This window comes from Vitis vinifera, chromosome 6 (assembly GCF_030704535.1).
Source record: "Vitis vinifera cultivar Pinot Noir 40024 chromosome 6, ASM3070453v1".
Taxonomy (NCBI): domain Eukaryota; kingdom Viridiplantae; phylum Streptophyta; class Magnoliopsida; order Vitales; family Vitaceae; genus Vitis; species Vitis vinifera.
The window spans coordinates 7742792-7770748 of record NC_081810.1 but is presented as its reverse complement, the minus strand read 5'-3'; the positions used below and the strand labels follow the sequence as shown (position 1 = coordinate 7770748).

Genomic DNA, 27957 nt, shown 5'->3' with positions numbered 1-27957 from the left:
ATATATGAACTGAAATTCGGAAGAACCCTCTAATATGATCATAAAAAGCATAAGCATGAGGCTTGTTGCGCCGACCAAACCATTTGAGTTCAAAAATATAAAGATAAAATAATTAACATAAAAATACATATGGTTTTAACGTGATTTAACTAAATATGTTTATATTTAAAAACAAGAGAAAATCATTTCACTATATAATAAATGTGGGAAAACTTTGGATTACCCTTTTGAAATGTCCAAGATTTAAAAAATAGTTGTTTCATTGTTAAATTTTTCGGCTTAAGTCTTGAATGAAATCACATTAAAATTGAGCATCACTTCATTTTACAATAGAAAAACCTTTTCACCTTCTTTTGTAGAGAACTTTTCTTTCCAAGCTCACTCTATTTTTTTATTTTTTATTTTTTATTGTGGTGGGTTTTAAGCCATTTTTTTTCCGGTTCCATCTCTCAAAAATTGTTCTCCCATTATCTTATTTGATTGGATCGGGTAGGGTCACTCCGACTTAAATACCCATCCAACAATAAATAATATTATAGAAGAACAAAACCAAAATTGGGTTTTCGAAACATTTCAATCTTTTCTCATTTATGCACTAAACCATAAGTCCTTTGACTCGATATCTCTCATTTTTACTCAAATCTATCTCCACTTCAAATTCAAACTCTGCATACATTACATAAAGAAAGAAAGAAAGAAATAAGATCAATGAAGTCCACTATAATGTTCTAGCCCCATAGTTGTAGGGGAGTATATACGAAGCGAATACGTGAGAGGAATATGCTATGCACGCGCTGGAGAGTACTTGGGTCTAACATTTGACTAGGGTTTCATTATACAATGTGCTGTTCCTCTTCAATTTGGCAAAGCTAGCCCATTCTACTTTACATGTATTCCCATACCATGCATTAATGAATGATGATGATGATGTTATGATATCGCATGTATGGCTACATGACTAAGAACATCAGCATCTACATATGCTAAGACTTTAAGAGTTAGGGTTTCTATATTTCCATCTCTAAATAAAAAAAAATTCAATCTTCCAGTTGAAGAAATTTGCTCATGTGTTGGAAATATTGACAGAAGGAAGATGATAAATAGGGAGCTGTCCATACCAAGAAAGCTCTAATGCCCAATTGTAATTTGTTCTAGTCATGCCTTGCCGTTGAAGTGTCTCAACTTCCTTTTTAGATCGAGTTTAAAGCCATGGAAAGAAGCATGGAGGAAAGTGGAAAAGATGACGGTTCTAAGACAATTGATCCTTTTGATGGGAAGGATGATGAACAGGAAGATGATGGAAATAAGACTAAAACTAGTGTCAGCTCAGGCAACAGCGTAGTTGATCAGGAGAGTGAAAAGAAGACAACCTCCAATGGGGTGAGGCAGTATGTGAGATCAAAGGTGCCAAGGCTTCGATGGACTCCTAATCTTCATCTTTGTTTTGTTCGAGCCGTAGAGAGACTCGGCGGTCAAGAAAGTAAGTTTCATGAATTTTGTTCACTCTTTCATGATCATTGCAACTAAATTCTACTATATATCCACCAAAGCTTTTGGGGCTTCCTATTTGTAAGAACATGGCTTGATCTCCGTATTTCAATTTTTTTAATTGATATAGGAGCAACTCCTAAGCTAGTTCAGCAACTGATGAACATCAAGGGCCTCAGCATTGCTCATGTCAAGAGCCATTTACAGGTAATATAAGATTACATAAAATGAAATGAGAAGCAAATTGAATTTTCAGTTTAATTTACTGTTTCAATTATCATTAAGATCAAAATTTTTTCCATGGACTTTGTTGTGACAGATGTATCGAAGCAAGAAGATCGATGATAAGGGTCAAGGTATACGCATTCAAATTGTTGTTCTAGGAGATTTAGCAATTAGTTAAGGTTAATCCTTGGTCATCTAGGATGATTTTAATAATGTAACATGAGTGTGTTTGACAGTTATAAATTCTAGAGGACAATTGCATCCCAACGGGAGTGCAGTTCACAACCTTTGGCAACTTCCCACATTTGAAAGTATTGACCAAAGGGTTGGTTTCAACTTCAGGTATAAAACTATGTGTGCTTGTTTTGATTTATATAAGTGTTGATAAATTTTATCGTCTTAACATCACGGCATCTCTCTAGATATAGCAACATTTCGTGGGGTGGACATGGGGACTGGATATCCAGACCTTCTATGCCTGCTATGGGAGCCGGCTTTCATGATTCAGTAGCTGGAAGGATCTCTAAAGGAATCGGCACCAGTCTAAACAGAAGGAATGAGGTTTTCTACATGAATAATGATTGCACTTTGATCACTGAGCAATACAGCAAGAGACCCCATGAATTCCGGGAAGAATTTCAGATGTTTCATGATCGAGAACACATCCGTGCGCTAACCTGCAGATCAATCCCTACAGAAACCACTTGCACAATACAATTGCATAGAAGAGGAGTGCAAGATAAAGGCTTTAACAATTCAATTTCCCTAGATGGGAACTGGAGTAGTAATAGGGAAGATCAAAACTCGCTCAAAAGGAAAGCTCCAGATAGTGATATTGATCTGAATCTGTCACTGAATACAAGATCAAGAAAAGAGGCTAGGAAAGTGGCTTTGGATGAGGAAGAAGTACTGGACAACAATTTATCTCTTTCTTTGTCTTCTCCTTTAAAGAAAGTAATCTATTCTATAGATCTAAACATGCCCTCAAAGTTTGCAGGTTGAAAGAAGGTATATAGTACAAATGAAGAAGCCAAGGTTGGCAAGTACTCTGGATCTGACTCTATGAATTAGAGAATTCTAGTGAGATCTTGTTGGTACTTGGACACAAGGATATTGTTGTGTGTTGACATGTAAGGCTATGTCAAACCGTACTTCTATATCATTTATGCAACTCATTTTGTTCTTCCAAAAACATTTTCTTGGTCCAGAATTTCAGTTCACTTACATTTCTAGCCTAGTTTTCTTTCTCTCATGTAGCTTGAATTTACCCTTGAAAATGCGAAGTATATATCTGATTTTTTTTCTTTTATACAGAGTGACTGACTAACTAATTAAGTCCTTAAGAGCAATCTTATACTGAGACCTATGTGAGTTCGTGCCCTGGTTGTACCTGCCATTGATCATCTATTATATCAGTCTAGCTATCAGACAACACATCTTGTCCTTTTCTTTTTTCTCGAGGGAGTGACCAATGGATTTGGAGCTTTTAGAGTTATTATTAACTTGATTAATTTTTAGGAGTAATCTTATGCTAAGAACTATGCGACCACATCCCTATTGATTGTAGATTACATATATTTTTTATAAAGCTCACATATCGGAGTGATTTTTATATGAAGATAGTCCAAATTGTATGCTCCACTCTTGCTTGCAAACAATAGTAATCCCGCTGCAAAGCTTAAGAACCATACAAAGGTTGCAAAAGTCATAATTTATGTTATGGGTGCAGGGTGTTTTCTCAATCTTTTCTAAGCAACATATTCCAAAGGTTTTTTTTTTTTTTTTTTGACATTTTTGTATTTTTAAGAAGGGGTTTTTCTTTTGTGAGAGTCACAACCCTGAAAGAGTATGCTTTCTGGGTTTAAGAAACAGGTGATTGAAGGCCTGAAGATGCTCTAAACCCATCCTCATATAAAATGAAGTTCATCTAATTTCATCCATATATATACACACCATGAATCTTGTGTCTTTTTTGCTAGGCATCAGATTTTCAGTAATTTGGCAATGAACATTTCGCGGGGTATGTCAATTAGAAAAAAAACCTAAGAGTGATTTCGTAGTGTTTTTAAATTTAAAGAAAATAAATGTTCTCGAGTCCGAGTACTTTAAGTTTAAAGAAAAGGACAGGGAAAAGGAAAAAAATTCTGGAGTTCAGTAGTGCGCATATCTCTGGCAATTCCACTGCATGAACTAAATACATATAGCAAGTAGCCTGTTTAATTTCCACGTACCGAAAGGCTAGCTAAGGCAACTTCTACTATTCTAGGGGGAAAAAAAACTTGCAATTTTACAACAGCCACTTCAAGTTTGAGTAGGAATGAACTAAAGCACAGTCATGGCATAGCCCAAGTAAAATTGTCATCTGAAAAACATAAACAGGCATGCATCTGTTCTGGGAAGTGCTGCAATTTCATATTAACTCACATAATGCTTTGCCAGGGGTGAAAACTGCATGGCACTCGGGCATATTTGCTCACTTTATAAAATCACTAACAGTTTAACAATTCTAGCATATTAATTTGGACCTAAACAACAAAGCTAGAATCCATTAGCCAGGTTCGTTTTGGAAAAGCCAGAATTTCTTTTCAAAGTAAATAATACTTCATATTTGACTATCTTTCTTTAAACAAACTCATGACTTTAGAAAAATGTTAATATGAAAGTTATGAAAATATATTACTTGTGATACAATTTTTTTTTCCTGTTTAATTTTGCTTCTAGCAGAACGTGGAAGCAAGAAGCCTTAAATAAGACTTCAGAGAGGACTGGGCCACAATGTTAACCCATTAATCAGTGGCTTGGCCTTGTCTTGTGTTTGTGCCTGAATGGTGGCTGGTTTACACATACAGAGAATTATAAAAAGCCTTGCAGGTTACCAAGAGCAGATGAACAAGATTAAGAATCATTCCTTCAAAACCCCTTTACTGATCTTAGTCAAATTTGAAAAATTCCTTATGCAATTATCCAGAATCTGAAGTATCTGCATACTAACGTAGATGTGTACTCTTCTTTTCTCAAACTTGCCCTAATAATATTATGTTGGTTGGATGTTCAATGGAAATGAATATAATTAACCTAAACTTTATCTTCCAAAGCTTATCCCATATCATATTTTTTTTGCAAATTATATATATATATATATATATATATATATATATATATATATATATAATCTCAATTGGGGCTAAGCTTGGATATAATTTGGCTTGGAGGGAAAATTCCCGCTCAAATCCTGTACAATTCATACTTAATTACACACCTAATAATTATGTTTAATTAAGTTTTCAAAATTCTCATTTTGATGCACTTTTGGTTTTACTATTTTAAAAGTAGAAAACCTAAATAAATTTTTAATTTTTATAAATATCAAACATGATTCCATAATTCTAATTTTATTATTTTCTTGTTTAAGATAAAAAATAAGAAACATATTTGCAAGTTTTGTCAATTTTTCAATAATCATGGTTGCAAGTGAGTGTGTTTTAATTTCTTATTTTAAGATTTGTTTAAACACACATATAATTAAATTTTTTTTTTGATACCTTTCCCTTTTTTTATTTTTGGTATTAAATTTTAAAACAAAAAGGTAAAAATAGGTTAAAAAAATGATTCATAAATTGTTTTAAAAATGTTTATTCAATAAATATAGAATAAAAAATTTGCAACCAAACATACCTTTAATATAAAAGATAAGTGTACATTTGAATTTGATGGCAGTTTGTTTTTAAAGTATTAAGGGTCACAAAATTAACAAAATAAATTGAATAAATGAAAAATATATTTTAATTAATGGTTGATTATGAGGATGATTCTGATTTTTAAAAACAACTCAATCACATTCAAGGAAATAATAACAAGGTTTATTTAGAGTTGTGTTCCAGCTAGGATTCAGACTTTAGCAGTTCTCTTTTGAGTTGGAACTTGAAAGATACACCATGGATAACAGCAAAGATAAGCATTCAACAACAGCCAATTTTACAGAAGATAAAGACATTCAACACAGAACTTAATGAAAAACAAACACAAGAAAATAAACAAAACATGGAAGGAGATGATTAAGTTCAAAGAAAACAGACCAAGGACTAAAGAAAGTTCAATTGAAGCTACTGGGGACCTTGAAGATTCGGTGAGTTAAAGCCTTAACTTGTTCACCTCTAGTCTACCCCACCAGGCTGATATTTTCCTGGATCTGCCATCCGTTCCTGCCCAGGTTGATATGCCTCAGAAGCCACTATCTGATCGACCTTAGTCATGGATATTCCCAAATTCTCCATCTTCTCAGACCCAGATGGTTGGCGCATGTTGGGATGAGCAAACTGCTGCTCTGCCCAAGGTTGATAATACATGCCTTGATTTGCGATATAATCCTCCTGCCCAGATGCCCAAGCGGCCATCCATCCTTGTTTTTGCTGTTGTTGCAGTTCAAAGAGTTGCCTGAGGTGATATAATTCTGTTTGGTGAGTATCGGTTTCGGCTGCCAAAGGTGAGCATTAGTGTCAGCGAGGGGGAGAGAGAGGGAGTTAGAGAGCGAGAAGAGAAAGATTGGGTGGTACGTACCATTTTTGAGATTTATATGTTCTTGCAGCTTTGTCTCCTTTTGTTTCATGAGCTCATTATCCATTTGCAATAGCTTTTTCTTACGCTGGATCAATACCACTTCTGGAGAGAGTTGCGCTATTTGAGCCTGTACATATGCATATAGATATTAGAAAATGAAAGAAAAAATTGCTGATACTTATAGATTCTCCATAAATGTTGATTACCTCAAATTCTTTCACCTGGGTTTCCATTTCATTAATGTAGTTGGTCCTTCTCAGTCTAGATCTCTGGGCGGAAATTCGGTTTGAAAGAAGCCTGTGAGCCAACATAATATGAAAATGCTTAGAGTGCTCTCCATCATTAGAAGAATCAAGACCAAAATGATAGATAGGTTCTTGAAAAGAAAAGAGGTGAAAGCAGAAATGGACAAACCGTCTGAGTCTCCTGTCGTCCAAGTTAGGGTCTGGTTGAGGACCCCTGGTGGCATCAGGCACAGTCACTGGTTCAGTTCTGGAAGAGACTTCCGTACCACCACCGGCAGAGATTGGATGATTTTGAGGGTGTTGAGATTGATAATGGGGAATGATGCTGCGGCTCAATCCTTCTGGAAGTGGTCTGTTGCCACCCCCGCTATGGACTGTCAGCTGGTGTTGCCTTCCATGTTGGGATGAAATAGGGGGCAACACTTGGGTTGATGGAGCCACCCTCGACCTTGGGGGCGGTGGAGGTGGCGGTCGCAGAAGTCCGAAGTGATCCTTTTTGTTAATTCCATCCATTGCTTCGCCTGAAAAAACAACCACAAAGCAACTACTGTTTTAACAAAAGATAAAGAAAACCTGAGGAAAAAAATAGACCGAGTATACTAACCCTAACAAGATATGGTTTTGGCATTTTCAAAAGGAAAGCTTTGTATACATAGGGTAAGAAAATAAATATATTAGTAAGAGAAATTACTAAATATAAACCTACTTTATTGCACTATAATTAATTTCACTCACAATGTGAAAATAATGCCATAAATTTAAGAACCAATTAATATTATATTTGACTAATTAAATGCACTTGGTGGAGTCAGATTTTTTAGTCTAAATGCTAACATTATCTCTAACGAGAAGAGCATGGAGATGGAGAAAATTATTGGTTAATTTTGGAAAGCTTTGTTATTAAAATTCAGTGGAGTAACTCTTTTTAATGAGAAATTTGAAGGCTTTCAGGTTGATAGATAAGGATTAAGGCATCTTATTTTCAAATTCGAAGCCAAATAAAGGACATATATATGCAATGATAAAAGAGCAAGGGTGTTCTCTCATCAACTCTTTAAATAAGTTTTTCAATATGCATAAAAGCTGTTCAAGGGTGCACTGATGCTTTTACGTTTCAAAAAGCATCACTTATTATAGATTCATACTGTAAATTCCATGCTTGGGAAGAGGAATTAAAGACCATATAGTAATGGTATAAAAAAACACACTTTCTATTTCTAAAAAAATTAAAACTCATAAAAAAGAGCCCAAATTTCAGAAAAATGACAAGCATATTCAACACAAACCATAATGAAAAACAAATAGAAAATGCTAATACAAACTGTTGCTGCACCCGAGGTTGATATATGATTTGTACTAGCCAAGCTTAGTGTTTTTTATTACCTTCAATCATCTTCCTTTAATAATCATTAGACCCATCTCATATGTGAGAAATTTGAAAGCAGTCAAGTTGAATGAACAAAGATTAAGGCATCTTATTTTGAAGTTTGAATGGACATTGGACAATGATCATCAGCATGGTACAACCCCATGTCCTTCTTGGTGCCTAATCCACCTAATGGAGTCTTACTAACAAAATGTGTGTAATTATGATTATTAGCATTTGATCTAGCTAGGTATAAGGTTGCATTTCATTTTCCAAGTTTTTAGAATTCTTGATTAATGCCTAGTAGTTAAAATATGTGTGTTCATGATTATCAACATTCCTAAGTTGTGATGCCAAATAATGAATATGAAATTATAAGAGGAACATCTGTGTTTCCTATAAATAAATTTTCCAATATGAACAAGAGATGCACAAATGCTTTTATTGTTGTAAATTAAACAATGAAAACCATTGCCATTATGCTAGCTTATCAAATAAGAAATTCAAAGAATTCATTAATTAAAATAAACAAATAATTTCTAGTATGAAAATATGCTCATTTCATAGTTCTTTTCATTGAGAAAAAGAAAAAGAGAAAAAGAGAAAAAGAGAGAAGTCATTGCCACCCTTGAGACTAGAAGTTCCAAGGATTATTGTGAGATTAAATTTGAATTCAAACTCAAGACTAATACTCACAGTAAGACAAAAGATAAGTAATTGGTGGAACATGTTAGTATTTTGCTAGATATGCCTTGCCCCATGATATGAAAAGTTTTATGAAACCACTCAAATATTATTAGGGTTCCTAGTTTCTGTAGGCAAGACCTATACATTCCATGCTTAATTGCAAAGAAGAGTTCAATTCCATGGTAATAGCATAAAGAGAGAACACATTCAAATTCCATAAAATTCATACCTACAAACAACCCAAGTTTTAGAAAAATAACAAGCATTCAAGACAACCCTATAATGAAAAGCAACACATGAAACACGCATAAGCATTACAAAGAAAAAAAATAAAAAGGATATCCATGGGTTTAAAGACAACCAACCAAACACTAAAAAGGTTCAATTGAAGCTATGAGGGTCTTCAAGATGCAATGAATTAAAAGCCTTTGTTTGCCTCTGCCCACCTCCATAGAGGACATCTATTGATCTTCCCTCTTGCGATTTTTTTATTGGATTTGACATGGCTTCTTGCCTTTAAATACACTATTCGATCAAGCTAAAAAACATATATTCCCAAATTTTCCATATGCTCCAATCTAGGTGGTTGGTGCATGTTGGGATTCACAAATTGTTGCTACACCCAAGGTTGATACATGTTTTGTGCTAGGTAAGCTTGATATTATTGAAGAGCATGATATACATTGTGAACCTAAATCCTACAAGTTTAAGTTTTTAGAAAAATTGCTTTTTCAACATAGTATCAGAGCCTTGTTTGGTGGAGGTCATGTGTTCGAATCTCACCACCATAAGTTTATTTCCCTAATTTACTAAGTCTGTGTGTAAGCCTAAAAAAAAGGCTATATATCAGGGAAGGTGTTGAAGAGCATGATATATCTTGTTTAATACAAGATAACTCCTAGAAGTTTCTAGCAACTAGAAGTTTTCCTCTTGATCAAGTTCCTTATAATTGCTCAATCTTCCCAAACTTAATGCTCAATGTCCATAATATGACATTATTCATTCTTTCCTCAGAGGGCCTTAGACTAACAACTAAGGGTTGACAAACTCTTACATCTATTTTTGATGCAATTGTATATATTATCATGACTTAAACAAATCAAGGGGAATACTTCTAAGTCTTTTCTCTTATTCTTTAATTGTTCTTTTAATGTTTTTCTATAAAAAAATTTTAGACCATCCCCATATCAAGCGATAATTAAAAATGTCACAAGTTGTTAATTAGATAATAGAAGTAAATACCCTAGAAAGGGCCTTAAGGATCCCACTTTAGAAATAGGCATGAGTACCAAACCATTTGCATTCCCATCGCATCTAGACACACTCTACATAATTTTAATTTTTTTCATTTCCTCATTATTTTATAATCCAAACAAAAGCGTAAGTAAATGTCAAAAAATCAAGATGTTGTTTGTTGGTTGTCATAATTTTTTTCATTTATTTATTCAAAGATACATACTATTTTAACCATTGATCTTTTGACAACTAACTATACTAGCTATAAACTCAGAATTGAATTGCTAAAACTTGTAAATGTTGATAAAGCTCATTTATATTAGTAACATGATTGAAACTAAAACCTCAATTTTTGATCAATTGTTGTCTATATAATAGAACAACTTGACACTAATTGAACATCAAAAAAATAAAATAAAATGATGCTAATGAACATGAATTCCAATATTTAGCAACTTGATATTGACCAAACATTCGAAAACAATGGACATTATATAATGGAATGCAACCTTTTATATCAAATGCTAATGATTATGAGAGCATGCGTTTAACAACTTGACATTTGTTGGACATTCAAAGGTAACAAATAACAAGAATGCTATCTTTTAGAGTAAATGTTATATTACAAGAAAATTTATTATTTGTCATGAATTTTCATTCATGACTAATAGCCATCTATGACAAAAATGTTTACCTTTAGTCATGGCCAATAGTTAGCCCATGATTATAATGAAAGTTTTTTGTGATGGATTTAGGTGAGACAATCACGTTTCTATGACCTTGACCAAAAGTTATATTTTTTGTGAAATTAATAATCATACTCATGTTCATATTAACTACTAGGCATTAATCGAGTCTCTAACAACATGAAGAATGGAATCACAAAAGCACAAGTACTGTTACTAGTATAAGCAACTACTTAAAATAGGCAACAAGAGAGAATAGGTTGTCCATATAGGAAAAAAAAAATTGAGTGACAATTTCTATTGTATATATATTAGGTGTGTATTGAAGACAAGAAACCTTGAATCTTCATTTGTTCAACTTTGATAGCTTTCAAATTTCGCACATATGATACTATTTTAATTGTCATCAAAGAGGGCATTTCAATTAACATAATAAAAAAGATAGAGTTACTATTTAGGCTAAAGTACACTGTAAAAACAACTCAAACACATATAATTATAGTCTTCACACTCTTCTCCTTGTTTTAAGGCTAATATTGACATTTAGTCCAAAAAACTGGCTCCACTAGGTACATTTGAGTCAATTGTAACAAGACAGGATTTTTGAATATGACATTATCATCAAATTAGAAAGTAAAATTTGAATATGACATTATTTCTCTAAAATGAGTTATTTATTTTCCTGCCTATATAATAAAGGAAAAACAAAGGTTTTCCATCTCAGGAAAGTTATTAAATACTACATCTTGCTAAGGTTTGCACAAATAGATATTTTAGCTTTTCCATATTAGCTTTCCTCTATTTTCTACTAAAATGAGTGGTTTTCTATGTTTGTTTTTGTAGGCAAAACAACGGATGGCATTAACAAAAAGGATTGCCTCGGACTTGTACTAGGCATAGCCACCAAGGTCTACATGGGCTTCATTAGACCTTGTGTTGTCACCTAGTTCATCTCAATACTTAAGTCCAATTGATGATCCACGGTAAGGGAAGCAATAGGCCATTTCTGTAGGGATTGAACCACAACATCATTCCCTAAAATCAATCTCAACACTCCCAAAATTATCTAATCTTTTCTAATCTTGTAGTCTTCACCATAGGTGGTGGTTCAAGAATTTCTTTTATAACTGAAATATGATTGTGGATAATGGTAGGGTCATCAAGTAGACCCTAACATGGGCCACAGGACACTCAAGACAATTATATAATTTCTACCTTCAATCTTTTTTTTTTTTTCAATTACCTATCAATTGTTTTTATTATTATTCTTTCAATGGTGGAAAACACTTTAGTATTTGCATATTTTGTTTGCTCATGGGCTTCTTTTCAACAAATTTTCTACTTAAATATCTAGAATATATGAGAAGGGCTAACTAAGTTAATGAAATGGAAACTCAAGTGAAACAACTTGAGGTAATCAATTTTGTTCCTTAAATTCTTCATAATCGAAAATCTAAAAAGTGTCAACTTTCTTTCTATTAACATTTATATATAAGTCCATATAGCACATTTTTCTCTTAAAATAATATTTTTCCAACGCAAATGAACATCGTTACAAGTGGACAATGAGCTGATGAAACAAAAAAGAGACCACGATTCAAGAACAAATGAATCTCAAACATGGTATCACTTAATTTCACTCTCATGTTCTTCCTTTCTCTTTTGCCGCTCTAACAATTATGCAATCTTGGGCAACTGAAACTAAGACCCACTAGATAGAATTATATCACCTTAGGCAACTCTTTGATAGGTAATAACAACAAAACTTAGCATTTATGGTTGCTTGGACATATAATTTGTGGATCATGTCTTGTATTAACACATTTATCAGGCTTACCAAACACAAAACATGTATTAACCTTGGGTGTAGCAACAATTTATGAATCCCAACATGCACCAACCAACTAGGGAGCATACAAAAAATTTGGGAATATCTATTTCTAATCTCGGTTAGATAATGTGTTCCAAAGCATATCAAACTAGGCAAAAGGTCATGGCAGATCTATGCAAAAATCAGCCTAGGGAAGATTAGTAGATGTCTTCTATGGAGGTAGGGCAAAGTTTTTTGGGATAAAACTTTTAAAAATAAGACATGATGTAACAAAGTTAGAATTGAGTTCCTATTCATCTATAATTTGTTTGTAATATTGATATTTAAGCATTCAGGCCTACATCACTTGCATTGTTCATGACTACGTATTTGCACGATTCAAATTATGAATTCCTTGTAAGATTGATGAGTTGGTGACAATTGATTCATGTACCTAGGCAATCCATTCGAGGTTGTAAGAATAACTTGTGTTGGTCATCAAAATAGTTAGGTTTCCCATAGTGAGTATACTAGTGTACATGGTTGGTTACCTATAAAACAAGACTTATAAAGAATCACGACATTAATTATCAACACCAAAATACTATACTACATGGACTCTCAATTTTGAAAGGATTTTGAGTTTGTGTTGAAATCATTAGTAACTTTAGATTGAGTCACTGTTGATAAAGGTTGGTAGCAATAAGTATTCTTCATATAGGCATCATGATCTTTCATAAGTTTTAGATGGTATATCCTCTTGGATGATTCTAAGGACATATTATAAAAAATAAAAACAAAAACTATGATTATAATAATTCCTTAATTAGAATATGACATACGTTTTTTGTAAGTAAGAGTATGTCAATTGATTATATAATAAGATAATCTATAACTCAAGAATTGGAGAGGTAATCTTGAGAGATTAATAACACATACCTTATTAGACTACGATCATCAGTTTATGAGGAGTCTACATGTAGTGAATAGTAGGTTACAAACTTGAGTTTTATAATATTACAATTGATTCCCCATGCTCTCTTGTTGTTCTAGGGCAAATGTTGGTATCTAGTCCAAAAAATTGGCTCCACCAAGTATATTTGAGTCAATTGTAATGGGATATGATTATTAAATATGGTATTATCATCAAATTAGAGAGTAAAATTATGGTGCAATAAAATAAGACTGTATTTGATGATTTCTCTTAAATGAGTTATTTATTTTCTTACCTATATAATAAAGGGAAAGCAAAGGCTCTCCATCTTAAGAAAGTTATTAAATACTACATCTTACTAGGGTTAGTACAAACTAATAGTTCAATTTTTCCTTTATTAGACTTGCATATAGTAGGCGCAGCCACTAAGGGTACATAGGCTTCATCAAACCTTGTGTTGTCACCTAGCTTATCTCAATACTAAAGAGAAAATCCCAATTTCATGGTAGGGGAAGCAATAGGCTATTTCTAAAGGGATTGAGCCACAATATCATTCCCCAAAATCAATCTTAATACTCTCATAATTATCCAATCTCTTCTAGTTTTGAAGTCTTCACCACAAATGTTGGTTTTAGAGTCTCTTCCATAACTGAATCTATGATTATGGATGATGCTAAGGGTCATAAAGCAAACCCTAACTGAATCAATTGCTTTTGCTATTATTATTTTAATGGTGGAGAGCACTTTAGCATTTGCATACTCTGTTTGCTCATAAGCTTCTTTCCAGCTAAGTTTTTGTTTAAAGATTTGGAATGGAAAGGGCTAACTAAGTTAATGAAATGGAAACCCAAGTGAAACAACTTGAGGTAATCGATTTTGTGCCTAAAATTATTTGTTTTTGAACATAAAACTATTTATGGAAAATCTAAAAGTATCTACTTTATTTCTATTAATATCTATATGTGTAGGTCCATATAGCACACTTTTCTCCTAAAGTAATTTTCTTCGAACACAAACAAACACTGTTACAAGTGGATAATAAGCTAATGAAACAAAAGAAGACCACGATTCAAGAACAGATGAAGCTCAAACATGGTATCACTTAATTTCTCTCCCCATCTCTTCCTTTGCAACTCTTTGAGAGGCAACAACAACAAAACCTACTCGAGCATCTAATTTGGTGGATCGTATCATGAATTGACACATATTTATTGAACAACCAATTTTTCTAAAAACTTAAGCTTGTAGGATTTGGGTTCACAATGTATATCTTGCTCAAGAGGAAAACTTCTAGTTGTTTGAAACTTCTAGCAGTTATCTTGTATTCAACAAGATTTGTTTCAAACTTTTTAGTGTCATGTGATCTTTCTTATTATGATCTTTCTTATCATGCACCCTCAAGCTAGAGATGGGAAACTAGTGAACTCCTAGCTTAAATCGAAAAAAATGATGTTGAGTGGAACAAAAGAGACTTGGCAAGTATTTTAACAATATGAGAAGAAACAAGAATGTCTGGTAATGAATGCTCCAATTTGTTACATTTTCTCATGTGAAGCGATTATCAAAGTCAACATTTTTGTTTTACAATGAAGATAGGAGTTTTGGACGTCTGAGAACTACTGAAGTGGTTTAAGCAATTGAATACTAATATCTTGAAGAAGGAAGGTAATCCACATGAGTTTTATAGCCATAGAACGCCTAGAGATCTGTATTTAGCTTCAGTATACTAGAACAATCAATTAATGGTCATTTGTTTCTTTGAACACCATGATTTACAACATGCTCCAAGGAAAATGCAATAACCTATTGTGCTTCATCATGTTATAAGATAGGCAGGAGTAAGTAAAGAATAAGAAAATCAAAGGAGAAACAAAAATTGAGGTTAGTGTTGGGATCAATCCAACTGTGACCTATTTTGTGAAACTTTTACTCCCATCATGAGATCCTTGTGCAAAATGAATGTTAGAAAAGTAGCCAATAAGACTTCTCTAACTATTAAATAAAGATAATGAACTAGAAAAGAAGAAAATGTGATGGTTGGAAAACGAAAATTTGCCCTATTTGGAAAAGGCATATATAATATATCCATCTATAGCCAAAATAAACTTTATTTTATCTCTAATTTCCATTTTGATCATCATCAATCTCCACCTATTTTACTGGGGAAAAAAGAAAAGAGAATTGAGATTAGTTCTTAGTAGTGTTGAATGGTCTGGGTTAGCCTAATGTTACTTGAAAGTTTTAGGAAGTTTTAGGAAGTTCTTAGATTAGTCCTTTTAGTCAAGAAATTAAAAGGAGAAACAAAAGACAAGTTTTAGGAAGTTAGAAGCTATGTGTTTATGTGGATGTGCTTATGTTGAACTTATCACTAGTAAAAGAAAGGGTGTTTGTAGTGTGTGGATGTGCTTGCATTTTCTCTCCTCCCTACCCTTACCATTGCCTTTTGAATTATATATATCACAAATCACATTTCCATCATTTAGTAGGAGAAAATAGAAAATAGTGGATTATTGAACAATGTTTCATATCTTGAAATTAAATTCCACACATAAAATACCAATCCTTTCCTTGAAATTAGGTTCCAAAGGTTGATGTAGAAAGAAACAAGAAAAAAAGAAAATCATGATCATCGTTTTAAATTATCCTAAAAATAGTGGGTTGTTGTAGAGTGAAGCTTTTCATACGCTTGAGTAAGGTCTAGGCCTAATTAATTGTGTATATGTTTGTGTGCGCGCACATAAAATTTACCACCAAAAAGAGAAGGCAAGAGAAAAGGAGAGGAATACAAGGAAATAATAGATAAATCATCGCAAAGACAATGAGAATGGCTATGGAATGGAAACTTGCATGTGCTCAAGAATAAGGTCTAAGCATAACTGTGATCAAGGGTTCTATGTCAGTCTAGGTCCAACTGTCAAGGGCACCAAGCTATGACTCAAAATATCAAGTTGAGCTAAAAGATGAAGGCCATTTTTGCAGTCATGTGGAACTATACAATATATGTATGTCTATTATAATTATTATTTAAGAGAAGTAGAACATTTTCTCTCCTCAAGACCCTTACCATTGGTTTTTGAACTATATATATGTAAATCACATTTCCATCATTTAGTAGGAGAAAATAAAAAATAGTGAATTCTTGAACAATGTTACATGTCTTGAAATTATATTCCACACATAAAATAACAAACCTTTTCTTGAAATTAAAATTTGTCTTACAAAGTAAGGCCATCACCAATAACATCAAAAGGCAAACAGGTGGCTACCTCCTAGAATTAAGTCCCCAACATTTAATTATTCCACATATATATAAACACTCTCTCTTCTTATAAGCTCCTCAAATATTAATAGCTAGTATACATAATATTTGAAGTAGCGGTGCCAAATAATTGGTTCCCTTCTTAGAATTAAATCTACTGAAAAAAAAGAGGCCAAGACTCTAATCTTTTATCTGCAGTGTCAACAGGCCAACCATTGTAAAGAACTGTCAGCAGTACACATGCAATTCCATTACCCAAGTTTGCAATCATCTTTACCTATTTTATTATCTTGATTAATTATATATCTTCATGTTCATATTTCTTTCGATAATTTAATGTCTGTTTTTTCAATTCGTTCTTAGGTTCAGACATAACACCCTCATTTCCTGATATTACAGTTTTTTCCCTTTTTGATTCAATCCATAGCAAATAAATTATCTGGCAGCAGACCACAGGGAAAGATAAATTTGGTTGGCAATAAGAGGGAGCACACTAAATAGCTGGACCAGTTTGAATTTCAAAGAAAGCCATAAAAGGACAAAAAAAGGACCTAAACCATAGAAACAAACTAAGCAATTCAAATCAGAAGGGAAAAAAAACGCAATCGTCCTCTAAGCCAACCAGCCTGGCTAGAGTTTTCAATCTGTTCATTCATGAAAATGCAATATCCTAAACCAGCAATCCTCAACCTTGCATTTTCTGTTGTTGGAGCCTTTATATCTCCTTAAGCCCCTTCACTTCCGAAGCAGGTTGATATGCCTCGGAAGTCACCTTCTCATTAGGCTCAGAAATTGATATTCCCAAACTCCCTGAATGCTCCCACCCGGTTGGTTGAAGGATGTCGGGATTCTCAGCCTGCTCCACCCAAGGTTGATACATGTTCTGAACAGGCCAAGCCTGATACATGCCTTGATTTGTGATATAATCCACCTGCCCAGATGTGCAGGAGGACATCCATGCCTGGTTTTGCTGCTGTTGCATCTCAAAAAGTTGCTTAAGGTGATAAATTTCCTTTTGGTGAGCCTTAGTTTCAGCTGCCGGAAATGAGCATTACCGTCAGAGAGAGGAAAAAGAGGGAGGCCAGGGAGAGATGGAGAGAAAAAATGAGTGATATATACCATGTTTGAGATTCAGATGTTCTTGAATCATGGTCTTCTTTTGTTTCATCAACTCATTCTCCAGTTGTAGCAGCTTTTTCTTCCCTTGGTATACTATCAATTCAGGAGAGAGTTCTGCTATCCGGGTCTGAACATATACACATATAGATAATAATAATAATAATAAAAGCTGATACCTGCAGGTTTTAGGAGAGAGTTCTGTTATGTTGAATAACCAAGAATTTTAGGGACAGTACCTCAAGTTCTTTCACATGGTTTTCCAATTCATTAATGTAGTTAGTCCTTCTCATTCTAGATCTCTGAGCAGACACTCGGTTTGAAAGAAGCCTGTGAACCAACAGAATAATTGCAAATGCTTAGGGGCTCCCCATCATTGAAAGAATAACAAAAGTAATTGATAGGTGATTGAAAAGAAAAGAGATGAAAGCAGAAATGGGCCAACCGTCTGAGTCTCCTGTCATCCATGTTAGGGTCTGGTTGTGTACCCCTGGCATCACTCACAGTCATGGATTCAGTTCTGAAAGTGACTCCAGTACCAACACCAGCGGCGGAGACTACAAGACCAGTGGAGATTGGATCATTTTCAGGGTGTTGAGACTGATTCTGGGGAATGATGTTGCGGCTCAATCCTTCTGGAAATGGCCTCCTGCCATCCCCACCACTGATCATCATCAACTGGGGTTGCCTCCCAAGTTGAGATGGCATAGGGGGTACAAGGGTTGAAGGAGCCCTAGACCGAGGTGGCTGTGGCAGAGGCGGAAGTCCGAAGCGATCCTTTCTGTTCATGCCATCCATTGCTATGCCTGCAAAACAAGCAGGCAACAGCTATGTTAGCAGAAAATACATGAAACGGAAAAAAGGACTCACAATTTATACTAACCCTAAGAAGATGTGATAATTTTCTGGAGATAGAGAACCTTGCCTTTCCCCTCTATATATATATAGATAGGCAGAAAACAAGTACATTAATTCAGACAAATCACCAAACATAACCCTACTTTATTATACTTTAATTTCAGTGTGCAATTTGAAGATACTGCCAGAAATTTAAGAACCATTTCCTGACTCAAATGCACCTGGTGGGGTCAGATTTCTAGGTCTAAATATCGTTATTAGCCCTAGAACAATGAGAATAGCATGAAGATGGAAAATATTATCGTTAGGTTTGGACTGTTTTGTCAGTAAAGTTCAGTCTAGCTGGGTTTTGCAAACTACTGATGCACTGAAAATATGCTCTGAGCCAGTAGGTTATTGCATGTTCAGATTTGCAAATTGCTGCTGTACCCAAGATTGATACATGTTCTGTGCTAGCCAAGCCCAATATAGCACAGTCAAGTAAGTCTTTTTAGTCTTTGTGATTTTCTTTTATGAATCCTCTTTAATGATCATTAGAACTCTTTTATGAATGTGTGCGAAATTTGAAAGCTACCAAGTTAGATGAATGAGGATTAAGACCTCTTATTTTCAAAACTGACTTCAGGCTAATATGCCATGATCATTATCACTCTACAGACCACATGAGTAAGAAAAACTTTCCCATATTGATGGCCTATGTCTTTCTTGGTGTTATTCCACCCAATAAGACATATATACTAATAAAATGTGTGTACTCATGATTATTAGCATATGATCTAGCTCTTACGCTGCATTCCATTCTTCATTTTATTAGAGGCCATTAGGGCCTAGAAGTTAAAATGTGCTTGTACCTGCTTATTACTGTTCATAATAGAAGGTAGCATTATTGTTATCTGTTATTTCCTTTGTGTTCGACATATATTAAGTTATTGAATGCATATATTAATGATAATTAGCATTTGATCTAGAAGGTCACATTTCATCATCTGACATATGTTATTTTCAAATGATATGTTAACTTCAAATCGTTAAAAAAAAGTAGTAAATGCACGTGTTTATGACAATTTGCATATGATTTGGAAGGTATCGCATTTCATTCTCTGACATCTGTTAACTTCAAATGATATGTCAACATCTAGTTGTTAAAAACCGATATTTATGATCGTTAGTATCTAAATTAAAATGTTGCAACCATTTTTTGTTATTTTTAATATGCAAGTAGTGTCAACTTGTTCCGTTACATACATACGACAAATTTTCAAGATTATATATAATCAATCATTAAGGTAAAGAGAAATCAAGGGTTTAGAAATTTCAATCATATTACTATTTCAAGTTAATTATTTACTTATAAACTGGTCATTTGACATCCATTGCATTTCGTTATCTAACATTTGTTATTTTCAAATGATTTGTCAACGTCAAGTAGTTAAAATACTAATATTTCTAATCATAAGTATGTCTAATTTAGAATGTTTCATTTTGTCATTTTTAATATGCAATTACTGTCAACTTGTAAGGACAATTGGTCAAGAGTAATAAAGGGTTTAGCAATTTCGATCATGTTGCTATTTCAAATTAATTAATCACTTATTACATGCAATTAAACTATATGATTCTTTAGTTAGTATAGTTGTTGATAATTGGAGGTTAAAGGACGAATGTAGCTCTGAATAAAAAAGAAAAGAAAAAAGGACTTTATATTAGTGAATCATATTTCTCAAGGCATTACAGGGACTAAAGAACATGGTCTTGATTTTCAAAGATTTACTAAAAACCTTGTATGAGTCTCAAAAATAGTAGGTAAATGAAAAAGGAGAATTGTTCAAATGATTGGCTAGGTATGTTGATGGCATGGTACTTAGACTTGCTTTGCTTTGAGCTAAACTAAGATTCTTGACTTGTAGCCCTTTTGTATTAATTACTAATATTGATTGGCAACTTCTGAAATTTCTAGAGTTTCCTTAACAAATTAAGTAGTAGCATCCCTCTATTTAATTACCTCGTGATCTACAACCAACCTTCACCTACAATTTCCAAATTCATGGACTATATATGCATATGCATCAATAAGACCTAGTGTGCTAAGCTTGAAAGACGTCTGTTGAAGTATAAAGTAACTGTGAGGAAATACTAAAGTCTTCCTAGTATTGATGTTTTTTATAATTATTATTGTATGACCTCAAACTAAAGCATGGTTTTCTTGCACTTGTAGACTAAAGGGCTTCGACAAAATGATACATGACTACATTTATTCTTGATAATAACATCACTAGTCATTTAGAAATAAAGATTCAATTTTTTGTTTTGTTTTGTTTTTTTTGTGGATTATAGATTGGTTGTTAGCTTATATTAGGAATGTTCTTAATCAATTCAAAAGAAGAATGTCAAAGGATGTAGAGGCATGATTCATTGAAGTGTGATGTCTCAAGTCTTGGAAAGGGTTCGCATAGTTGTCATAGGCATGCTATTGATCTAAGCAGGTTATTTTAGTTTCACCTAATTTTCTTATTTGGTTTAGTGTGAAAGATATAATATAATGAAATTTTTGTTTCAAATTCTATGTTTTTGTATAAAAAAAAAATTATAATTGAAAGAAAGATGAGACGAAAAAAATTATGTTTAAATTTATATTTTATTTACCCTTGATTTTCATTTTTTTTCTTTCTCACTAATATTTTTTTATTCATCTTTACTTGAACTTTGTATAATTCAAATGAAGTCTTATAGCATGTATTTGCTAGTTATGTGTTAGTGCTAAGACTAGCTCTAGTTTTACATTCTCAAGTGTGAACTCATAACATTCCTCATGATAATGGTAAAGTACTGCAAAACGTTTGCACTCACTCAAAGAACTCTTTAGTAGAGGTTAACACAATTTGAATTTGAAATAGCAACACTTATTGGCTTAAGTCACGCAAAAAACTCTTTGGTAGAATTTAATACAATTTGAATTTCAAATAGAATCCCCTTATTGGTTTAAGAATGTTTAATTTATGTATATTTATTATTCGAATAGATCACTTATTTAGCATTTGGATATGTCCATGACATAGAAACATGCATGGGAACACGAATCAAGGTAAGGGCCCAATCAAAGAGACATAGGATCAATAGGTTGTTAACTTACTAAGGAATTAAAGTAAGGATTAAATTTAAGTTCCATGAAAATTTAATATATATGTATGTATGTATGTATGTATGTCCATGACATAGAAACATGCATAGGAACACAAATCAAGGTAAGGGCCCAATCAAAGAGACGTAGGATCAAATATTGGTTAACTCACTAAGGAAAGTCTATAACCCAAATTTAAAGTTCTATACATTTATATATATATATATATATGCTTGTATGTAGTATGTATGTGAATATATAACAAGAAAAAATTTGTTATTATGAAAGAAGGAGATGAGGATTATATAGTAGAAGTGATCACTTTTATAATTATAGAAATTTGTATGTACTTTACATTGAAGTAGAAAAACTGGTTCATTAATTAAGATAGAAAGAACACGAAAAGAAGGGGTAAGGAAAGAGTAAAAGAAAAGAAGAATAAGAAAGGGAAAAATAATAGTTGATGTTAGTATTGGGATTGATCCAACCATGAGTCACTTCGTGAAACTTTCACCCCCACAACTAAATGGGAAAGTATGTTTGGGTATACTCTTTTGAGGAAATAAATAAATAGAAATCCTCTAAAAATAATTCAAATTTCATACAATCTAATATTAAATATAATATTCATTCAAGTTAAAAAGATAATGCCTTTAACCTAAAAGTGCACAAATGCTAAATATTTTGAGTTGATTGTATTAAGTTTGAATTTTATAAATCTTAATCTTCTTTTGTATTTTTTCCTAAAAGAATGTACTAAAACATACTTTTCCTCAACTAAATACCTATGCAAAAGGAATGCCATGGTGAGCGTTCTTTAACTGTCATGCAAATAAGGATATTGGAAAAGAAGGAAAACAACGGAAATGATAGAGAGATTGAATATTACCACCCTATTCTAAGAACATACTAGATATTTACAACAAAAGACGTGGCAATCCTTATCTTTGATTGATGTTTGCCTTTATGAGCCTCTACAAGAAAAAAAGAATTAATGACATTTTTAAAATATCATGGATATAATGATGCTTCATAGAAACATAATATTATTGACGGTCAAGAAATGAATATAGCATATGCTATCTTTTGTGTCACTAATAATCATTAACGCTTATTACAATCATCATCTTTCCACAAAAGAGTCATCGTTTATCGAAAGTGTTTTCCTTGATACTTGTAATAAACGTCATTGTTTTGTAGTCAATTTACCAAATTGTCACCACAAATTAAAGTCATTGTTTGTTTGATTAGTAATATCAACACTTATAGAAAGTGTCATCATATGTGCAATAACAAAGACAATGATGTTTTTTATAGGCACTATATATATTCAATTGCTTTTTTACCTTGACACTTATAGAAGCGTCATTGTATTTTATGTTTGTTTTTACATCAACCTTAACACTCTTTACAAGGTCATGCTAGGGTGATTAATAGTTGTCTTCTAAATTTCTAACAGCTTGCTAGTAGATCGTTGATATCTTGTTGGAGTGTGAGAGTGACTAATGTAGTTTTGTAGTTGTGTTTTCATGGGTAGATCTTTGATGTATCTTGTCAAGGTATGAGAGTGAAGGGAACTCTATTTGGTGGGTCTATTTTGCGGTGTGAAGCTGAAATTTTAGAAAAAGGTATATATAGGCTATTAGAAGATGGTGCTTCACAAAAGTGCCAAGGATAAGAAAAGGTAAATTATTTAAGGATGCTTGTACAAATTAAACGCCAAGGATTCCAATAACAAGTGTCATTATTACACATTACACTCAATATCGGTGCTTTTTTTAAGAGCCATGGAAAAAAGCGTCATTGTCTGTCTATTTTGTAGTAGATAAAATAATAATAATAATAAAAACACTACGGAAAGAAGTGTTGTTGTTTATCTATTTTGTAGTGGTGAGATAAAGGGAACTAAACACTAATTAGGCTTTTGTCTCTAATTTTAGCATTGAATTGCTTGCACAGCCCCATGTTCCTTGAAAGAAAGTTGCCTTAGTGCTTGGTTTGAAAGACATACGTCCATGGACAATTTGATGTCCTTCTGGTTAAGAAAAGAAAGAAAGGCACACATGTGTCTTGTGTACATGTACGTGTTTGTGTGAAACTTAGCAGCATATTAAGAGAGCTCAGGAGAAGGGAGAGAAAGAAGGAATAAAAATAAGGAAATAAGAGAAAAAAAAAAAAAAAAGCCAGCGGGGTTCCATAGGTTGATAATTAAAGAAAACGATATCACCATTAAGAGAGTGTAGAAGGGGAAGAAAGGAGAAAGCATACTGATAAGTAAACAAGAGATAGGTGCCATGGAGGTGACAAAGATTGATAGAGAAACAAAAATAACAGATCAAAAGCCATGATTTCCTAATCAATTATTACAAAGACAATGATAGTGATTGTGTTTGAAAATAAATTTGGTTTGCAATAAAAGGAAGCACACAACAATAATCTAACCTGTCTGGAGTCCACATAAAAAGGAAGCCAAAAAAGGAGATTCCACAATGAACAAATTAAGACAAGAAAACATGTCCTAAACCCTAAAAACAAAGGAAGATCAATTACAGGAGTGGAGATATTTGAATCATAAGGGGAAAAAAAGAAAATTATTCTCTATCCCCACCATCATGGCTGTTTGAGTTTTTGATCATCATTCACATGAATCCCATTTTCCAACCGAACATTCCTCTACCCTGGATTTGCTGTTGTTGAAGCCTGTAAATCTCCTTAAGCCTCCTCACTTCCTCTCTTTTCTGTTCCACTACAGCTGCAAACAAAAGAAAAGACGTTAATTTTTTAAACCACATACTTTTTCTCATTGATCAATAGGGTTTCTGTGTGGTAGAGAAAGGGGGTTGCACTCCAACCATCTTTTATCACATTCTTCTCTTCCACGGAAGCCAACTTTTGATTCAAGAAACTGTTCTCCATTTTCAATAATTCAACCCGGTGTTCCTGAACTGCTACTTGAGGAGTGAGCAAAGATATTTCAGCCTGTTTATGTAGAAAAGATTGATGAATAATTAAATATTATTAGTCATTGTTTGTAGCTTTGAATATCATGGTGTTATGTTGAATAGAGAGAGCTCTGTTACCTCTAAGGCTTTCACCTTTCTTTCCATTTCATCAATGTATTGAAATTTTTTCTGCCTAGATTTTTGAGCGGAAAGTCTGTTTGAAAGAATCCTACAACCAAAATCAACATTAAAAAAAAAAAAGAGAAAAAAAAATTAATAGAGAGAAAGTTGGAAACAAAATAGAAATGGAACAATTTCTACAAACGAACTGCAGTATTGATCATAGCAATTAATACAAGAAAAAATCCTTCACCTTTTGAGCTTTTTCGGATCCATGTTAGAATTGTTCAGGTTCCGATCCCATTTGGACTTTGGTTGATTTCCAGGCTTATCAGAATCCAAAGGCAAACCACTGCTAGAAGATGCTGCTACTCCATCACCCGAGATTGGTGCCTTATCTGATGGTTGATGTTGCATCAATATTTGCTTGTTTCTATCATCTGGAGTACTGAGCTTACCTTGGGAAGGCTCTGGATATTGCTTCATAGTCCCACTGCGGCCATCTCCAACATGGTTCATGAAGGAGGGTTTTTTGAATAAAGGAAATGGAGCAGTACCGCATGGAATATCCACCGGAGAAATCATCTTAAAGGCCTGGCTACCAGTGGAAGAAGGCGCTCCATTCGGGTTTATGTTTTTTGTTAACTGTAGCCCCTTGGTGCAAGGCTGCTTCCCATTCTCCATTTCTGCAACACGTCTTCACCTGCAAAAACAAAGCAGTAAATGCAAATTTTAGAGGAAACCCAAGAAGATCTTGCAAAGATAATTCACTTTCTACTTAGTACAATTAGGTACCCACATTCAAGGGAATGATACAAAAAATGAGACTGCATTCTGGTTATATTTATACAGCATTTTCCATGTTCAATTGTCCTAAAATGTAACAATTGGCAAATATAGATCTCTCCTTATATGGTTTCTGCCTTATTTTCCTTTCATTTTCTCCATTTATTGTACTTGAAACCAACTTGAACGAAGCCCACCCACTTGACTTCGGATTCAGAACTGAGAGCAAGACTCTTCTTGAGAGAGAGAGAGCATGGTCAGAAAACAGAAACAAAATCTATGTTCTGATTTCAAGAACTGTGTTATCACTTTCGTAAGGTTTTTGATGATGGTACTGAAAGGACCGGAGCACCACAAGTCATAAGATTCAAACCTACCAAATTTTTATTATACATAATTTGAAAATGATTTGTGATTTCTAATTAATTTTATTTTTCTTTAATTGCTCATGTTTCCATCAATTCTTTGAAAGCAAAATAGGTAGTAACACAATTGATCAAATGTATATAAATATATATATATTAAAGTTCTAGCATGAGGCACATAGTATGTCTTTGAAAAAAAAGCATACATCTAAGGAGCACTATTAGAGAAAAATAGATCTCTGTCTTTTCGAAGGCAAGAATAAAAAGATAGGGTTAATTTTATCGGGACCTCTTGAGGGTTTGGTATAAATACACTCAATTATCATTTGTTTCAAATTTCATCAATTAACATCCTTATAAATTTATTTCGTTTATTAAATATATTTTCTAAAAAAATTTTAAGTAAAAATATTTTAAATAGGAGTTTTTAATAATTCTCTAAAAATTAAATTTTATTCTTTAAAATATAAAATTTAAATATGAAATACATTTATAAAAGTACACGAAATTGGAAACTTGTGGTGACTTAGTATATTTACATTAAACTTGGGAAATCTCAATAAAATTAACCCTAAAAAGATATTTATCTCTTGCAGAAGAGAAGAATAAAAAGGTATCTATGTGGTGGAGTCCTTGCAAACTAATATGAGACCATAATGACCATTAATTCTATCAAAATTAAAATGTCCCTTATTTAGTGATAAAAATAATAATAATTTTACCTTGATTTTGTACAATATTTTTCCCATATGTGGCGCACTAAACAATTGTGATATACTCATTATATCTCATAATAAGGGTTTGTCATTCAATGAATTTAAATGTTGATATGGCAAGTCGATAATTATTTGCACTTATAAGGTATGTAATTATAGCCTAAAATCTAAAAATAAATCCTGCATTTAATTTAAATATTTTAATTCTGTGTCAAATTTTATAACAATTTTTTTGTTATACTTATTGAGCTCTTGATTTCTGTAAGTAATTAATGGTGTTGGAAGCAGGAAACAATTAACTTCTACATGCTATCATATATGCATTGAATCTTAAGCATGAATTTGTTGAACCCCAAGGCATAAAAATAGTACATGAGGCCTATATGGACTCTTTGTGATAGCATTTAGAGATGACAAGAAAAAACAAATGGTGCAATCTATAGACTAATAATAGATTCCTTTTTAAAAATATTTTATGATGTAATTTAATAGTGAATTTATTTTGAAATCATTTTCTTTCGCTTGTCTATACATTTGATTTTAGAGAAGGAAGTACAAGACAATTAACTTCTAGATGGTATCATATAGGCATTGGATCTCAAGCATGAATTTGGGAAACTCACTCTTTGTGATAGCATTTGGAGGTGACACGATAAACCCAATTGCACAATCCATTAAATAATCGAATATTCACTTTTAAAATATTTTATGATTTAATTTAGTATTGAATTTATTTTGAGTTTAATATATGCGGGTAAAATTGAAATTGTCTTCTTTTACTGGCATATAGAATTGATATAATTTGCATCTAGATGCTATCATATATACATTGAATCTTAAACATGAATTTGTAAAACTTAAAGCATAAAGACTCTTAATTTATGATAGCATTTCAAGGTGACAAGAAAAACCAAGATATGCAATCTATACTCATATTCACTTTTAAAAATATTTTATGATTTAATTTAATATTAAATTTATTTTGAGTTCAATATCATATCATATGTCGTGAAAATTGAGTGAGTAATTAAAGGTGAATATATATATATATATATATATATATATATATATATATATATATAGAAAACAAATGGTGCAGTAATTACTCAAATAATACTCAACTTTGGGTAATGCCATTGGTTGCTTGTTCAATGCCATGAATTCATGAATTAAGATCTGATCAGAGAAGTCATTGGCAAAATCAATCATCTTTATTAGAAGTCAATGACACAATTTGGTGGAGGAGAAAACCTTGAACCTTCCAATGTTCTATGATTTAACTTAACATTTACTGTCAAGAATGGAACTCCACATTTATTCCTCAATTTTTCATGATTATGTACTCCCAAAGAGAAACCTTTTATTCTCTCCTTTGGCAACCGAGAAAGAGGCTGGAGGAGAAAAGTGCCTTCATCAGATACAGCAGAAATTATGAATTCAAAC

At 32.9% G+C, this 27957-nt stretch overlaps 4 protein-coding genes across 4 annotated transcripts; 1 reads left to right on the top strand and 3 right to left on the bottom strand.

The window, feature by feature from the left end:
- Positions 1–1209: 1209 nt before the first annotated feature.
- LOC100246669 (uncharacterized) lies at positions 1210–2715 on the top strand. The gene is made up of 5 exons (XM_002278420.4): positions 1210–1480; positions 1619–1695; positions 1808–1844; positions 1950–2055; positions 2136–2715. Exons 1-5 carry the CDS (start codon positions 1210–1212, stop codon positions 2713–2715), a joined length of 1071 nt encoding a protein of 356 aa, XP_002278456.1.
- Positions 2716–5653: 2938 nt separating this feature from the next.
- LOC104879605 (light-inducible protein CPRF2-like) lies at positions 5654–7028 on the bottom strand. Its single transcript, XM_010653125.2, has 4 exons — positions 6685–7028; positions 6477–6567; positions 6271–6397; positions 5654–6187 (listed from the first exon to the last, which is right to left on the bottom strand). The coding sequence occupies exons 1-4, from the start codon at positions 7026–7028 to the stop codon at positions 5868–5870; spliced, it is 882 nt and encodes a 293-aa protein (XP_010651427.1). The 3' UTR covers positions 5654–5867.
- Positions 7029–16980: 9952 nt separating this feature from the next.
- Positions 16981–18488, bottom strand: LOC104879526 (bZIP transcription factor 30). Its single transcript, XM_010652576.3, has 4 exons — positions 18055–18488; positions 17849–17939; positions 17613–17739; positions 16981–17528 (listed from the first exon to the last, which is right to left on the bottom strand). The coding sequence occupies exons 1-4, from the start codon at positions 18405–18407 to the stop codon at positions 17209–17211; spliced, it is 891 nt and encodes a 296-aa protein (XP_010650878.1). The 5' UTR covers positions 18408–18488; the 3' UTR covers positions 16981–17208.
- Positions 18489–24224: 5736 nt separating this feature from the next.
- On the bottom strand, positions 24225–25331 carry LOC104879606 (basic leucine zipper 34-like). The gene is made up of 4 exons (XM_010653126.1): positions 24901–25331; positions 24666–24756; positions 24438–24564; positions 24225–24337 (listed from the first exon to the last, which is right to left on the bottom strand). Exons 1-4 carry the CDS (start codon positions 25329–25331, stop codon positions 24225–24227), a joined length of 762 nt encoding a protein of 253 aa, XP_010651428.1.
- Between the last annotated feature and the right edge of the window lie 2626 nt (positions 25332–27957).